Source organism: Nannospalax galili, unplaced genomic scaffold, assembly GCF_000622305.1.
Source record: "Nannospalax galili isolate Female #2095 unplaced genomic scaffold, S.galili_v1.0 scaffold1143, whole genome shotgun sequence".
Lineage (NCBI taxonomy): Eukaryota > Metazoa > Chordata > Mammalia > Rodentia > Spalacidae > Nannospalax > Nannospalax galili.
The window spans coordinates 235,854-250,582 of NW_008350325.1; the positions used below are offsets into that span (position 1 = coordinate 235,854).

General features: G+C 51.4%; 2 protein-coding genes across 11 annotated transcripts in view; one reads left to right on the plus strand and one right to left on the minus strand.

Annotated features, from left to right (window-relative positions):
• The window catches only part of Kcnh3 (potassium voltage-gated channel subfamily H member 3), an 18,775-nt gene extending 17,807 nt beyond the window's left edge, over window positions 1-968 (plus strand). For all 6 annotated transcript variants that reach the window (XM_029570625.1, XM_008847555.2, XM_017801776.2 and 3 more), the window contains one exon: window positions 51-968. In XM_029570625.1, the coding sequence (XP_029426485.1) occupies window positions 51-650 (600 nt within the window). In that variant the 3' untranslated portion in view covers window positions 651-968. The remainder of the gene's footprint in view (window positions 1-50) is intronic.
• Mcrs1 (microspherule protein 1) lies at window positions 965-11,064 on the minus strand. 5 transcript variants are annotated; one of them, XM_029570633.1, is made up of 16 exons: window positions 10,709-10,724; window positions 10,162-10,252; window positions 9,268-9,387; window positions 8,604-8,742; window positions 8,124-8,262; window positions 7,377-7,535; window positions 7,162-7,271; window positions 5,996-6,104; window positions 5,531-5,669; window positions 3,323-3,398; window positions 2,987-3,015; window positions 2,781-2,873; window positions 2,514-2,596; window positions 1,884-1,971; window positions 1,482-1,609; window positions 965-1,370 (listed from the first exon to the last, which is right to left on the minus strand). In XM_029570633.1, the coding sequence occupies exons 3-16, from the start codon at window positions 9,275-9,277 to the stop codon at window positions 1,284-1,286; spliced, it is 1,389 nt and encodes a 462-aa protein (XP_029426493.1). In that variant the 5' UTR covers window positions 9,278-9,387; window positions 10,162-10,252; window positions 10,709-10,724; the 3' UTR covers window positions 965-1,283. The 5 variants fall into 5 exon arrangements, with proteins under 5 accessions (XP_029426493.1, XP_008845773.1, XP_008845774.1 ...); XM_008847551.3 differs by lacking the exons at window positions 10,162-10,252; window positions 10,709-10,724 and adding an exon at window positions 10,933-11,064 and having other exon boundaries at window positions 8,937-9,387; XM_008847552.2 differs by lacking the exons at window positions 10,162-10,252; window positions 10,709-10,724 and adding an exon at window positions 10,933-11,062.
• Window positions 11,065-14,729: the final 3,665 nt, after the last annotated feature.

Genomic DNA, 14,729 nt, shown 5'->3' on the forward strand with positions numbered 1-14,729 from the left:
CAGAGCCTGCTGAGGTAACTGACCCATTAATCCTGCCCCCTACCCCAAAGGTGATGGAGCTGTCGGAACAGGTGCTGCAGATGCGAGAGGGACTGCAGTCACTTCGACAGGCTGTGCAGCTCATCCTGGTACCCCATGGGGAGGGCCCATGCCCACGGGTGTCGGGAGAGGGACCGTGCCCAACCAGTGCTTCTGGGCTCCTACAGCCTTTGCGTGTGGACACTGGAGCATCCTCCTACTGCCTGCAACCCCCAGCAGGCTCTGTCTTGAGTGGGACCTGGCCCCACCCTTGTCCAGGGGCCCCTCCCCTCATGGCACCCTGGCCTTGGGGTCCCCCAGCATCTCAGAGCTCCCCTTGGCCTCGAGCTACAACTTTATGGACTTCCACCTCAGACTCAGAACCCCCTGGCTCTGGAGACCTCTGTTCTGAGCCCAGCACCCCAGCCTCACCTCCTCCTCCTGAGGAAGGAGCTAGGACTGGGCCCCCAGAGCCTGTGAGCCAGGCTGAGGCTACCAGCACTGGAGAGCCCCCTCCAGGGTCAGGCAGCCGTGCCTTGCCCTGGGATCCCCACAGCCTAGAGATGGTGCTCATTGGCTGTCACGGCCCTGGCACAGTCCAATGGACCCAGGAAGAAGGCACAGGGGTCTAACAGCTGGCTGGAGCTCAGTACTGCAAACATATGCCACCCGCTGCTCTGCCCAACCTCACTACACTGGCTCAGGGAGGGAGCCTAAGAAAGGAGGACTTAGAGGGCGAGCTGGAGCCTCAGGCAGGCCCCAGGCTAGGGTTCCACAGGTTCTGCTCTGCTGACTTCCTTGTCCCCCCAACCGCCCACCTGCTGGAAGGGGAATGGAGGCCTCAGGACAAGGAGGGGTCCTGCCATCCCTTGCATGTGCCCATCTCCACCTGTCCTCACGTTTTTTTTATATTAAAAAAAAAAAACACACAAAAAATAAAAGAAAGTACTTTGGAACTCAGTGCTTTTTATTTACAAAAGAAAAACAATAAAGGAAAAGTCTGAAGCTCGTCCACTAGAGACAGGAGTGAAGGTAGCAATGGTGGGGGCTCTGGCTCTGGGGAGGCGCAGGGGTCCCAGCCTCTCCTGACATCCCCATGGTGATCCCACCTTGCCTCAAAGGCTCAATCAATGGGCCAGCAGCTGGGCCTCCACTACCCACTCTGGGCAGAAGGGTTTTCCAGGAGCCTGAGTTCCCAGCTCAAGGGAGCTGGAATTGACATGGGAAACTGAGGCCAGAGAGTGCCCTGGTTTCTGCTACTCGCCTCACTGGGGTGTGATCTTGGCAGCCTCAGCCCGAATCAGGGCAATGAGGTCCTGGTTGATGAGGAAGACGAATCGCAGGCTGGCGATCTGGGCAAGAGAGAAAGGTGGCTGAGGACCAAGGTGGGATGGGACCACAACATTAATGAGCTTGCCATGCCCCGGGTGAGACACCCTGGCTTCCTTCACCTCCCAGCTCACCTCCACCACAGAGTTGTTGCTGAGCCGCCACTTGGAGCCACACAGCACAGGCCGGCCATCGATGTAGATGGGCCGTCGGCCCTCATTGGCAATGAAGAAGTCACCATTGTTCTTTAGCTTGATGACACCTGTAAAGGCAGAGAGGAAAATGGATGACAAGATTGAGAAGACCAGGAGACAGCCAAGCATCTGTCTGCTTCTGGGGACAGGGGCTTGAAGGTACCGGAGACCCTCCCCCTCGCCCGCCCCTCAATAGAGATCTAGAAATGCCAACTCCTTTGGCCTGCCTTGCTGACCCATGAGGGCCCCACAGGCACCAAGGCCCAGAGCTGGCATGAAAGGCTGGGAGAACACCCCCACACTGCTCCCTGCTGGGGCGGGGGGGGGGAGGGGAAGGTATACCTTGCTTCCGGGAGATCTTCCAGGCTGGACCCTCCAGAGACAGGTCCACATCAATCTGGTTATCCTTGGTTGCTCTGCCCAGGGTGATCTGGGAAAATGGGGGAGGTGAGGGCAGGACCAGGAAGAACAAGGGACAGGAACTCACAGAGGCCAGGGAAAGATGAGAAATCAAGAACTAGGCAGGGGGGATGCTCAGAAGTTAAGAGCACTGACTGCTCTTGCAGAGGACCTGGGTTCGATTTCCAGCATCCACATGGCAGTTAGTAACCATCTATAACTCCAGTTCCAGGGGAATCCAATGCCCTCTTCTGGCCTCTGCAGGTATTGCATGACATGGATGCACTTACATATATGCAGGCAATACACTCATACACAAAAAATAAGGTGTTTTTTTTTTTTTTTGGTCTTTTTGACACAGGGTCTCCCTGTAGCCCCAGCTGGCCTGGAACTCACTATGTAGACCAGGCTGGCCTTGAACTCACAGAGATCCGCCTGCCTCTGCCTCCCAAGTGCTGGGATTAAAGGCGTGCACCACCACGCCCAGCTAAAAGTAAGTATTTTTCTTAAAAAAGAATTAGGCAGAGAAAAGGGGGTACCTAGGCAGGGTGGGGAATAGGAGGGCCTCCTTACCTCACGAGAGCGCATCAAGTACCGCACCATGCGGCCTCGCAACACTGCTAGGGTCTGGTTGTCAAAGTCTGGAGAGCTTATGCCTAAGAGAAGAGCAGGGTCAGGAAAATAGGGCAGGCCCAGCTCTGAGAACTGGAGGTAGGGTAAGGCAGGTAAGGTCTGTAAGTGACAGGAGTTGGGAAAACTATATACCCTGATAGGCAACAAAAGGCGCTCAGGAGGGCAAAGGGTACCAAAGAGTGCACTATGTGGTCCCCTGGCCCTCACCTGTGATGCTGTCTACTAGCACCTGCCACTTATGCAGTTCCTGTTCCAGCTGCCGAATCTCTCGTTTCTGGCGCCGGTCAGCCACTGTCAGCTCTGAGGTGAGGTGAAGTAGTAAGGAGGGATGCTCCAAGGCCACCAATACCTTGAACTTGTCTACCAGCAAGAGCTTCAATCGACCCCCACTGTCCCCACCAGGGCAGACTTACCATGCTCCAGGACTTCATCTCGCATGTCCCTGAGGGGTAAAAAGAGAAGGATGAATCAGGCCCACCATCAGCTCCTCCGACACATACTTGGTTCACTAGGACAACCCAGACTCCTTCAGCCAAGAGGCCCATAAGGCTTTTAAGTCTTAGCCTAGCCCTGGGACTGGGGGAGGGAAAAGGGAAGGCAGTGAGTTTGAGTGGCCCCCAGGGGAGGGGGTGCAGCACAGAGGGCCAGCTTCAGCCAGCAGCTCAGCAGCAGCAATGAAGCCCAAGGCTGTTAGCAAGGCAGACTGGCGTGCCTACCAACTGGAGAGTCAGCTCTCTCCAGGAACTCACTTGAGTTTACTGTCGTCAATCAGGTCCTCTGCATCAGAGAAGTTTAGCACTTGGTCCCCCTTGGGCAGTGGCTGCACTGAACAGAAGAAGGAAGGGTAAGCGCCTAGTTCCTACTCCAGCCCCAGCTGTTTTAGAGCCCTGAGTAGCCAGGCTGCAAGGCAGAGCCCTTCTGGAGCCAGAGCCCAACTAGGTGGCACTCTTGACCCAAAGCATCCTGCCACTTAACTGAGACAAAGGTGGTTCAAGATAAGGAAGGAAACTACAGCAGCCCTCTGCATGGGCTTCTAGGTGCATGGACAGCTCTCATTCACAAAGCCTTGAACTAAGCAGGAGAGGCAGTGCTTGGTGCCACTTGTACATATGAAGAAAGATACCAGAGGGCAAATTAAACTCTCTGACCCTAGTGGGGCACACAGCCAGGACCCAAACTGCTCCCTAGCCTTTTGGCCACATGGGGAGAGGCACTGGAAAATACATGTCTTGGGAGCTACTCCCACTTTAAGCTGTGGAGAATGACTTGCTTATGGGTCATGAAATTAGCTTCATTTTTTTCAAAGGATGAAATGGGGCAAGATAATCATTAGAACTTGTGCTGGATAGCTCTAGTGTCAACTCGACACACCGAGGTAGAAGGAGCCTCAATTGGGGAATGGACTCCATAGGACTGGCCTGTGGCCATGTCTGTGGGGCATTTTCTTGATTATTGAGTGATGTGGGAGGGCCCAGCCCACTGTGGGTGGTACCACCCCTGGGCAGGTGGGCCTGTGTTGCATAAGCAAGCAAGCTCAGCAGGGGCCAGGGGAGCAAGCCAGTAAGCAGCATTCCTCCAGGGCCTGTGCCCCAGCTCCTGCCTCCAGGTTCCTGCCTTGAGCTCCCTGATGAACTGTGACCCAGGAGATGTAAGCTAAATAAACCCTTTCCTCCCCAAGTTGGTATTGGTCAGAGTATTTTGTCACAGCAATGAAGAAACAAACTAGGACAGAAATTGGTACCAGAGAGTGGGACAAATACTGTTTCATGGAATTTAACAGCTGTTTCTGGTATGAATGGAAAGGGACTGAGGTGCCCGGTATCTGGGAACCGGCATCTTTTGGATCGCTGTGGCAGGACTGCAGTGCTCTTGCAGCAGATATAGCCACACTCCACCCTGTAGTTAAGACTGTATGAGGTCAGAGGGGTGGTATGGTCACTGCCAGGCCTGCTTGAAATCCCACAGCTAACCTGCTAGCTAAGCCATGGAGACTGCCTGATCCCAGGGACACCCAGCTCCAAACAAGAGAAACCAAATTCTCACACAATGAGATTCTTGGAGGAAAAAAAATAACCTTTAAGATAAAGCTTTCAGTTAACAAGATAACTTTCAAAATAGTGACAAAGGAAGCTGGGTCTGGTGGTGCACACCTGTAATCTCAGCTACAGAAAATCAGGTCTCCACAAACAAAACAAAATGAACTGGCTTTGACAATAAAAAGAAACTTCACAGCTTGGCATGGGGCACACTCCTTTAATTCCAGCACCATGGAAATCAGAGCCTGGGTCTCAAACCTTCCTGTGGCTTACCCAGATGACTCTCCTAACACTTGTCTCCCAAAGAACAAGAGTTTGCTGTTGAGAGAGGAGGGATAGTAGAAAGCATTCCAACCCTTGCAGAAGAAGTAAGACAGGGGCCTGAGTATGCAGTTCTATCAGGGACTTCTGAAGATCCTGGGCCACCTGACAGCAGAGACTCCCTGGTGCAAGATCAAGGCAATAAAAGGAGAACGTAGGGTGGGGACAGGCAGGGAGGGGAAGCTCTGACAGCAGTGATCCTCTCTAGGGCAGGAAACATGGGGGAGAGTGAGCAGTTTGCTCCTCATACTGCCTGTAAATAATATACTAATGCCTTATTTATGTAACGGCCAAATACGTCAAGGAAAAACCACCAAAAAAACCCGAAACAAGGAGTAGCAATAGCTGTGCTGTCTGGCCGTTAGGCCCCGGACACCAGATAAGCCTGGCTTCCCTTCCCATGATGCCAACGACCTTTCCAGATGCACTTTTATCCTCTGGAAGACAGCAGAGTTTTCTGCAAACTGACGTGACAAGGACACTGGAGGCTGCCAAAGCACTGGTTATAGGGAACCGGCGGGCAGCTGTGCCCACAGCACTTCACAAGCACTCTCATACTTGCACACCTGGCCACTCACTCGGCAGCTCCTGGGATGTTACCTGTCTGATCCTCAAGTAGGTAATACTGCTTCATAAGCTGCCAGTGGGCCTGCAGAGCCTTGGCAGTACGGGCCAGGTAGAAGGCATCAGGGTGTCTGTGCAGCAAGTCCTGGAAGGTTTCCAAGGTGGGTTGACTAGTCTGGAGATGAGAAATAAGCTCTTTGTACATGGGTTTTCTTACTGCCACTTTTGGCTTCCCACTCCTATCCCTATCCCAAGTCCTCTCAAGGAACTTGAAGAAGCAACAGCCATCTGGAGGATCAGGCTTGGTTTCTCCCAAGGCCCATCACAACAGCCCCTGCAGATGTGGGTGCATCTGCAGATATAGATACATCTGTATGTGTGCATACAGATCACAGATCATAGGTGGAGACAGGCAGAACTCCCTACGTCAGTCATTCCTCAGGTGGGTCAGCCAGCTTGTACCCTGCTCTGGTCCTCAAACTTCCCAAGCCTCAACCTTACCGAGCCTACTTTGCTTAGTAGCTGCTCCTCAGCCTTGCTGAACAGGGCTTTGCTCTGGATGGCTGCAATGGCTTCTGGGTGCAGCTGCCTCATGGCCTGACAGGCCAGCCTGAGCATGGGAAGAAACAAAGGGCAGAATTAAAAGGAGGAAGTCAAGTAATCCAGGGTTCTTACTTCCCCTAAACCTGTAAGACTTGGAGATTTTGAGATCCTGAGCCTAGAAGTTCTAAAGAGGAGTAACCAGAGGTTTTCCATAGCATTGGAGGATGGTCCAATGAATGAAGAGGCCACTCAGGAAATGGAGGCCATGTCCTCTAAAGGCCTAGTCCCAGTTGAGTGTGGTGGTGCACACCTATAATCCCAGCTCTTGTGAGGCAGAGGCAGGAAGATTTCTGAAAGTTCAAGGCCAGTCTGGTCTGTGTAATAAGTTCCAAGTCAGCCAGAGGTATATAGCAAAAAAACAAAACAAAACAAAAAACAAACGGCCGGGTTCTGAGACAAATCCTTTCCAGCCCTTCCTCATTACGTGGCTAAAGCTGTCACCCATTAACCACTGCCTACTGTGTCTTCTTTCCAAAGCTAAGGCCAACCTATTTTCTGATCAGGCTGTGGCTACAGCTTAAGTGGGTAGTAGGGCTGTGGAGGAGTAGAAGATGGGTGTTCAGCATCAAATCAAGTTTTGAGGACACTGAATTAAGTGACTGAGGAGGAGGAAGAGCATGCTGCTTATGTATATGAGTTTATTTGAAACTCTGCTAAAGCTAGAAGGGGTTTGGGGTTCTTTTCTTCCAGCTCCCTCTTCTTCTAAGAAACTGTGAGAGGTCTATAGGGAAAATCTGGGAGGTGACCTGCTCAAAGCCACAACTGCAGAGGGGTAGAAAAGGGACTCCTGGCACTTAGGGGCATTTATCCCCCACGTCACTTTTCTGCTTGTGGACTCTGCTGCTTCTGGTATCCAGGCAGCCCTAGGAGGCTTGGAGGGAGGAAGAAGCTTCTCTATGAAGCCTGGAGGGTCCCAAGATCATCCCAGAGGATGCAAGGCTCCACAGCCCTGCCTCTCGGCCCCCTACCCTTCACCTTGGGCCCTGGTAGTCTATCCCTCCTGTACCCAGAGTCAAACTTGGGTGCCCCCTGCACGTCCCAGTTACTGGAACCAATCCACTCACTTGGAGATGACAGGATCGTAGAGCAGGGCGTACCAGCGCTCCTGGACTTCCCGAAGAGTGAAGCGGCAGCTGAACTTCACACCCAGGTGGACAGATGTCAGGTCATTGGTCTGCAAGGTCCCAAACAGGTTTGCTCCAGCCTCAGCACTGGGAAGAATCCTTCCCACAGGGCCCTGCTAAGCTAAGGATAGGAGAGAAGGGCCCAGTCGAACTACCTGCAACACAGCATTGATGAGTAGGAGGTCATCTGCAGGCTTCCAGCGGCCCAGATCCTTGGTCACCTGAAGTGGCTGTTTGCTTTTCTTCACACGCTTGGTAAGTCCAGGGGCCGGTGCAGGGCTGGGTGGCACAGGAGTACTGGGGACTTTGGACACCTGGGTACAGGACAGGAGCACAATGAACTCCAAGCTGGTATCAGAAAAGCTAGGGCTTCAGGCCTAGTGCTTCACACACAGTGACAGCTGTAGGCTCAGCCAAGAAGAGGGAGCTAGGCAGAGCATCAGCTTTCCAACACCTACCCCACCAAATTATTTCTACATAATTCTTGACCATATGGGGTCTTCTCTTTTGCTTGTGGTACCCCCCAACCCCAGAATGGAGGGTGGGTGGGGAGTATACCAGGAAACTACTCTTGCTGGTGCAATGTCTGGGGCCAGAGCAATGCCACCTGGGTGTTATTTTTACACCCTGCAACGCTGGGAACAAGCTGTCTGCTCCCAGAATAGATGCATGCTCCCTGCCTCCCACACGGAATGTGATACAGGATGCATTGGCAGGGTGTGGAGTGCAGCAAGAAAGGGAGTAGGGACAGATAGGAGGGAGGGATCTAGAGGGGACTGGAGCAGCAAGCTGGTCCTCTCACAAGCCTCTTCTGCAGGGCTCTTGGTAGCTGGCAAAGGATCTGGGGAAACACAAAATCTAGCATTTCCCCTTCCCCCTCACTGCCTTTCCCAGTTCTTTACCTTCTTCTTCTCACTGGAGGAGGGTTCACTCCCTGAACAGCGTCCTGGTTCCACCCCACTGGCCCCCTTTGCCCGGGTAGAGGATTTGGCCAGGCTGCTCTCCACCAGCTCATCATCAAATTTCTTCCTCTTGATGAACCTGTAGGGAGAGCCTGCATAGTGAACCACTGGCACCCTGCACAGCACCCACAGAGCAGGCTCAGAGGGAGCTGACTGCCTTGCTTTCACTTCCCACCAGAGTCTGGCTCAGTGGACATGGAATAACACATCAGCCCTCTGAGATGACAGGGAACTCCCCATCAGAGACCAATGATCTCCTTCCCCTGTCGTCAGTGCCATGAGGAGGGATCAGTAGATCAGGAAAAGCTCAAGGCTCAGCTCAGACTCCAGACTCAGGTGACAATTCCCCAAAGAGGCAAAGGCACAGAGTGCCTAATGATACAAGTCTTCCCCTTCCTGGTCCTCCTGAACCCAGACTACCTGGAAGAGCTTCTCCGTTTAGGGATGGTACCCAGGGCCTGGGAGGAGGCGCGCTTCTGCCCTGCCAGTGACTCCTCGTCCTCTGAACGGCTGGCGGTGCCTGATGCCATCAGGGATGAGTCTAGCAAGCCCTGAGAATCTAGAAAAAGAAAAGGGGTAAACTCAGGCCTTCCAAGTGCCCAGCAGAGCTTTGAACCTCTGTACACGGAATCCTCTTCCGCCCTCTTCCGCCCTCTTCCGTTGCCAGCCCTCTACCCCTCCCCAGTCTCCTTGACACTTGAGGTTTTTAAGGTGGGAGTTCCTTGGCCATCCAGATCCCATCTGGGCTCAGACCTGGCCCAGACCTTCCACGCTGGGCAGTTCTCCCGGTGCCACGTGTCATGTCGTGCAGCACATGGTGCTCAGGTCAGACTGGTGATGCCGACACACCGGGATCTGGGCATAACTGTTCCCTCTGCCATCAAAATGCAGCGTGCCAAAGAGCAGCAGCTCAACAGCAAGTCAGTCAATTGTGGCTCTGCCGAGAGGTACGTGGGTGGTGCTGGCCCAGGGGGAGGTGGCAATGCCCAGCCAGGACCGAAAGACACACGTGCCCAGGCACAGAGTGGAATCAGCAGATGCGTGGCGCCCAAGCATTTGGGGAGCTGGCCCGGCCTCATACTACCTTTGTCCATCCTCTTACAGTTCCAAAGCCACTGGTTCCAAACCACAGGGCTAGGAGGAAGGGTCCCACAGGCTCATCCAAGGATTCTGACCAAGTGAGCTGAGGTGCCAAGAGGAGATTCTGCAAAGGAGAAATGAAGCTCCCTCAGGCTCAGGTTTCCAACTGGCCAAACTCATCTTCTCATACTGGCTCATGTTCCTCAGGGTCCGCTAAGCTAGGACAACACACTGAGTACAAAGAAGCATAAAGCTCTCCTCTCAATTACCCTTAAAATTCCGGGGCTGGAGAGATGGCTCAGCAGCTTAGCGCACTGGTTGCTCTTGAAGAGTACAGGGTTCAGTTCTCAGCATCCACATGGCAACTAACAACCATCCCTAACTCCAGTTCCAGGGGATCTGACACCCTCTTTTGGCCTCCACACACATTACATGACATGGTGCACTTGAATGCAGGCAAAATTCATATATGTAACATTTTTAAAATTGTTTAAGGGCTGGAGAGATGACTTGGCGGTTAGGAGCACTGACTGCTCTTGCAGAGGACCCAGGTTCAATTCCCAGCACCCACATGGTGGCTACGAACCATCCTTGACTCCCGTTCCAGGGAAATCTGAAGCCCTCTTCTGACCTCTGTGGCACTGCACGACAGGGTGCACTCATGTACATGCAGGCAATACACTCATACACATAAAATGAAAAGAATAAATTTTAAAAATTGTTTAAAAATTCGTAGTTGTGTGGAAGTCTGACACTCCAGACAGTAGGATAAAAGCTGCGGAGGCTAGAAAAACGTACATAGACATACTATTTTAGGAGGTCCAGAGACCCCTCTAATTTTAAGTACCTTGACTATTAAAGAGATTCTCAGCTAACTTTTAAGCTCAGCAGCACTAACCCTTTTCCCAGGCCAGGGAGGAGAAAAGGAAAGGTAGAATTCCAGAGTCTTTCCCTTCAATTTGCATTTACAGCTTTTAAGTTGGTGGTACCTTTAGAAGGGAGAAGAGTAGGTTTGGAACCTGAATCCCCACCGCTTTGGGAGACCCGCTCCTAATCCACAGACCACTCAGGTCCTGGACTTCCTGCAGCGCAGTGCGTGCAGGTCCCGCCCCTTCTAGCCAGGGAGGCTCTCAGAGCAAAGTTCCGGCGCTACCCGCGAGCAGGCTCCTAGGAGGTGGCCGGGAGTCGAGGATGCGACCCCAGGGTGAAGGGGCCGAACCTGGCGATCACCCAAGGCAGAGTCTGCGCCCCCTTCCCTCGGCCCCTCCTCCCGCAAGACCACACCCAAGGGGAGGGGCCCTCCGGGTCTGTTCCAGGGACTCGGGGTACGAGCGATAAGGAAGTCAGCTCCCAAGTACAAGACGGAGCAAGCCACGGGGCACTCGCAGCCCGGGTTTAAGCCCCACTGGGGGCTGGGAAGCTGGATCCACTCAGCGAATTCTCACCACACCGCGGGCAACACCTCTGCGCATGCGTAACACCTCAGGCCAGCGTCTGGGCCTGTCCGCCCGGCGCAGGCGCAGACTTTTCAGGGCGATACCGGGGCGGGGCCCCAAATCTTGTCGGAGGTGGGGGGTGGGGGGGTGGTTGTCCCCCGCGGCACACTGGGAAGCTCCACTTCTCCCCCAACTCTACTCAGAACGCTCGGAGACGAACCGCGGGGTCTCACCATTCCCAGGCTGCCAGCTCCAACAATTTCTCCGCGGCGACGGCAGCAGCCGCAGGGCCAAAGCCGGCTTCCGTGAGGTACATCTACTTCCGGGTTACGAACCAGAGCCGTACAATCTTTTCCGGTTCGTCCTGGAAACGCGCCCAAGGGGCGTGGCCAGGCGGCGGAGGCCTGAGCGTTTGTTGGTGGTGGTTTTTGCAGAAAGCCGGAAGTCAACGCTTTCCCGATTGAAAGCAGCATAGCGTGGCTGGGGTGATGGCTCAGCGATTTAGAGCACTGGCTGCTCTCGCAGGTGACCTCGGTTCCGTTCCCAGCACACACATGGCAGCTAACAACCGTCTGTAACTCCAGTTCCAGGGGATCTGACGCCCTCTTCTGACCTCCACGTGCATTTCACGACGCAGGTGAAATACACTCATACACATAAGTTAAAAATAAAATATTTAAAAAAGAAAAAAAGCATAAGGAGAAGCCTTGGGGACTATTATAGAAACTAGAAAGGTTACCCAGCTTGAGTGATTAAAGGGAAGGGAAGGGCTAGGCATGGCGACCCTGGGAGGGGCGGGGCCGCGGAATGTATTTGGACTTTGTAATCACCCTAAGCTGTGAGGGTCTCCTCGAACTAATTTTAAAAGCATTGTTTGTTTCAACCAGTGTTTTTAGTACTCTGTCAGGACGCTCAAGATCGGGAGAAAACCTGGAGAAGCTGTGACTTACACCACCGTCAGATCAAGGTGATTAATGTCTGAAGAGCTGATGAAGGATGGTGGCTGCGTTCCTAAGGAGCGGTGCCCAGTTAATTGCATCAGTCAAACTCCACCTGAACTGCTGCAACCAGTTGTGGGTCCCGGGAGACACCAGTGGAAGCACTTTCACAGGACAGTGCCCTGAGGGAACTACTGGGAAGAAAGAACTAGCTTCCAAAGAACAAGGAAAAGTTGGGAGTTTAGGGCTGTGGGAGATGCCTGGGAAAGCTAGGAAAACCATACTCTAAAAGAACCCTTGAGCTAGGCCTGGTGGTGCACGTCCTTAGTCCATCACTCGGGAGGCAGTGGCAGGTGGATCTCTCTGAGATCAAGGCCAGCCTCGTCTACATAGGGAGTTCCAGGGCAGCTGGGGCTACAGCAAGACCCTGTCTCAAAAAACCAAGGGGAAAAAAAAAAAAAAAGCCTTTGTTTCATGCTTCTTTTGAAGGGCCCAAAAGTATAGCAGCTCTGGCTGAGGTTATAGCTCCCTGAGGTTATAGCGTGCCTGTCCACTTCTATTCAAGTGTCAAATGGACTTCCCTGTCTTGATCCTAACAGTGTAAGATAGTCCTCAGCTTCAAGTCTCCACTTAATTTATTGTGAATAACTTATTTAATGAGTATGTATTTTATCCCCTTGAAATATTGAGTTTTCTGGTACACAGTAATGATGGATTATGCTAAATACAATGTAGTTTAAGTACCTGTATTAAATGAGAATTAATTGGGTGAGCTTCTCTAAAGGGGTAGTGTCTCTTTTTTCCCCTAGAGATTGAACCCAGGGTCTTCTGCATGCCAGAAAAACACTGTACCACTGAGCCACATCCCCAGTCCTAACAAGTGATGTCAGTTTGACTGAAATTTGACTGTTTACAAGGGATCAGTCTATGAAGAGCTGTGTTAAGATTGTTCAGTGTGAGTCTAGGCATGGTGGTACATTCCTTTAATTCCAGAACTTGGGAGGCAGAGGAAAGTGGATCTCTGTGAGTTCAAGGCCAGCCTGATCTTTATAACCAGTTGTAGGCCAGTCAGGGCTGAATAGTGAAACTCTTGTCTAAAATAAAAAAGGATTGGGGCTGGAGAGATGGCTCAACAGTTAAGAGCACTGGCTGCTCTTGCAGAAGACCTGGTGTTGGTTCCCAGTGCCCTCTTCTGACCTCCTTAGGCACTGCATGACATGGGTGCATTTACATATATGCAAGCAGTACACTTAGACACATAAAATAAAAACAATTTTTATAAAAAGATTGTCCATTATAGGTAAGATAGGTCAGTGGTAAGGACACTTGCCATCAAGCCTGATAAACAGTTCAGTCCCCAGGAACATGGTAGAAGGAGAGAATCAACTCCTGCAAGTTATCCTCTGACCTCTACACATTTACCATGTGGCATGTGTGCACACCTACACCCACACATAATAAATAAAATGTAAAATAAATTGGTTTTTAAAATAGATTAAATGGGTGGGGATTTAGCTCAGTGGTAGAGTGCTTGCCCAACAAGTACAAAGCCCTGCATTCGGTCCTCAGCTCAAAAAAAAAAAAATTGAACAGAGTATATTATTTTTCTCCTTGCTCTGACAAAATACCTGACAAAAGAAACTTGAGGGAGGAAGAGTTTATTTCTGGCTCTCGTTTGAGGGGGAAGCTGCACGTCACGGCAGGAAAGGCAGCACAAGTGTGAGGTGAGTGCTTGTATTGTGAAGCCCAGAAAGGTAAAATGCAGGTGCTGCACTGGCTTTCTCCAGCTCATGAAATAGTGCCACCCACATTTAGGGTGGATCTTCCTACCTCAGTTAAACCTCTCTGAAAACGTCCTTATAGAGACACCCAAAGTTTGTCTTGTGATTCTAAATGAAGTTGATAAAATTAACCATCACAAATCCACTCCTTGTCAACTTGACACCCAAACATACCGTAACTTATTAAAATATTATTTTTATTTTATGTGTGTCAGTGTATTGCCTGCATGTATGTAAGTGCACCCGTGTCGTGCAATGCTGTGGAGGTCAGAAGAGGGCTTCGGATTCCCCTGGAACTGGAGTTAAGGACGGTTTGTAGCCTCCATGTGGGTGCTGGGAATCGAATGCAGGTCCTCTGCAGCCCCTGAAACATATCCTGATTGTGTCACTGGAGTTCCATCAAACTGTCTTTTGCTTACCTGCCTCACTTTTACTTGCTCTTCTAAAGATGTCAGTCCCCATCCCCTATTCTCCTTACACATGGCTAACTGTTTAGCTCTAGGGCAGTGGTTTGGGTCTGTTCTTTTTTTGTTTTTTAGGGTTTTTTTTTACTACTAAAGAAGATGCTCAATAATATTCTGCTGAGTAAGCACCTTAAAGTACTGCAGAGAGCTGGGCGTGGTGGCACATATACCTTTAGTCCCAGCACTTACAGGGCACAGGCAGGCAGATCTCTGTGGGATTGAGGTCAGCCTGGTCTACATAGTTGTAGGCCAGCTGGGGCTACAGGGAGACCCTGTCTCAAAAAGACAAAAACAAACAAAACCCCCCAAAACAAACAAATTACTGCAAAGAAAGAGTCTGTGGGAGGAGCAAAGTTGTAGGGGCAGAAACAGAGTTGTGAGTAAAACAGTTTCCGTTTCAGGTGCCTGTGAGGTATCTAGGTGGAAGTGTTGAGTTTGACAGGCAGACCTACTAGTTGGGCTAGAAAAGAGGTGTGGAGATACACACAGAAAATTATCATGAAGATGCAGATGTGAAGACCTCAGGACAGTGTAGCTAGTTAGAATAAGGAAGGCCAAGAGCAATGCACGGGACCCTTCAACATCCAAGATAAAGTAGAGGAAGAGGAGCCTACAAAGATACAGAGACTGTGCATGGAAAGAAAAATGAACAGTGGCACCAACCATCCAACCCCCAATTAGCCATCGTGGTAGAGAATCATCTTTTTTTTTAACTTTTTAAAAACTTTATTTATTTTATGTGTATGAGTGTATTGCCTACATGTAGGTTAAGTGCACCTATGTCGTGCAGTGCCCACAAGGAGGTCAGAAGAGGCTGTCAGATCCCCTGGGGCTGGAGTTACAGACA

Coding starts and splice junctions, on each gene's coding strand:
- Mcrs1 (XM_008847551.3), bottom strand. CDS start 8,985: ATGACACGTGGCACCGGGAGAACTGCCCAGCGTGGAAGGTCTGGGCCA. Junction 8,743..8,936: donor GCGTGGAAGGTCTGGGCCAG/GTCTGAGCCCAG, acceptor TTCTTTTTCTAG/ATTCTCAGGGCTTGCTAGAC. Junction 2,597..2,780: donor GCTAGTAGACAGCATCACAG/GTGAGGGCCAGG, acceptor CTCTTCTCTTAG/GCATAAGCTCTCCAGACTTT.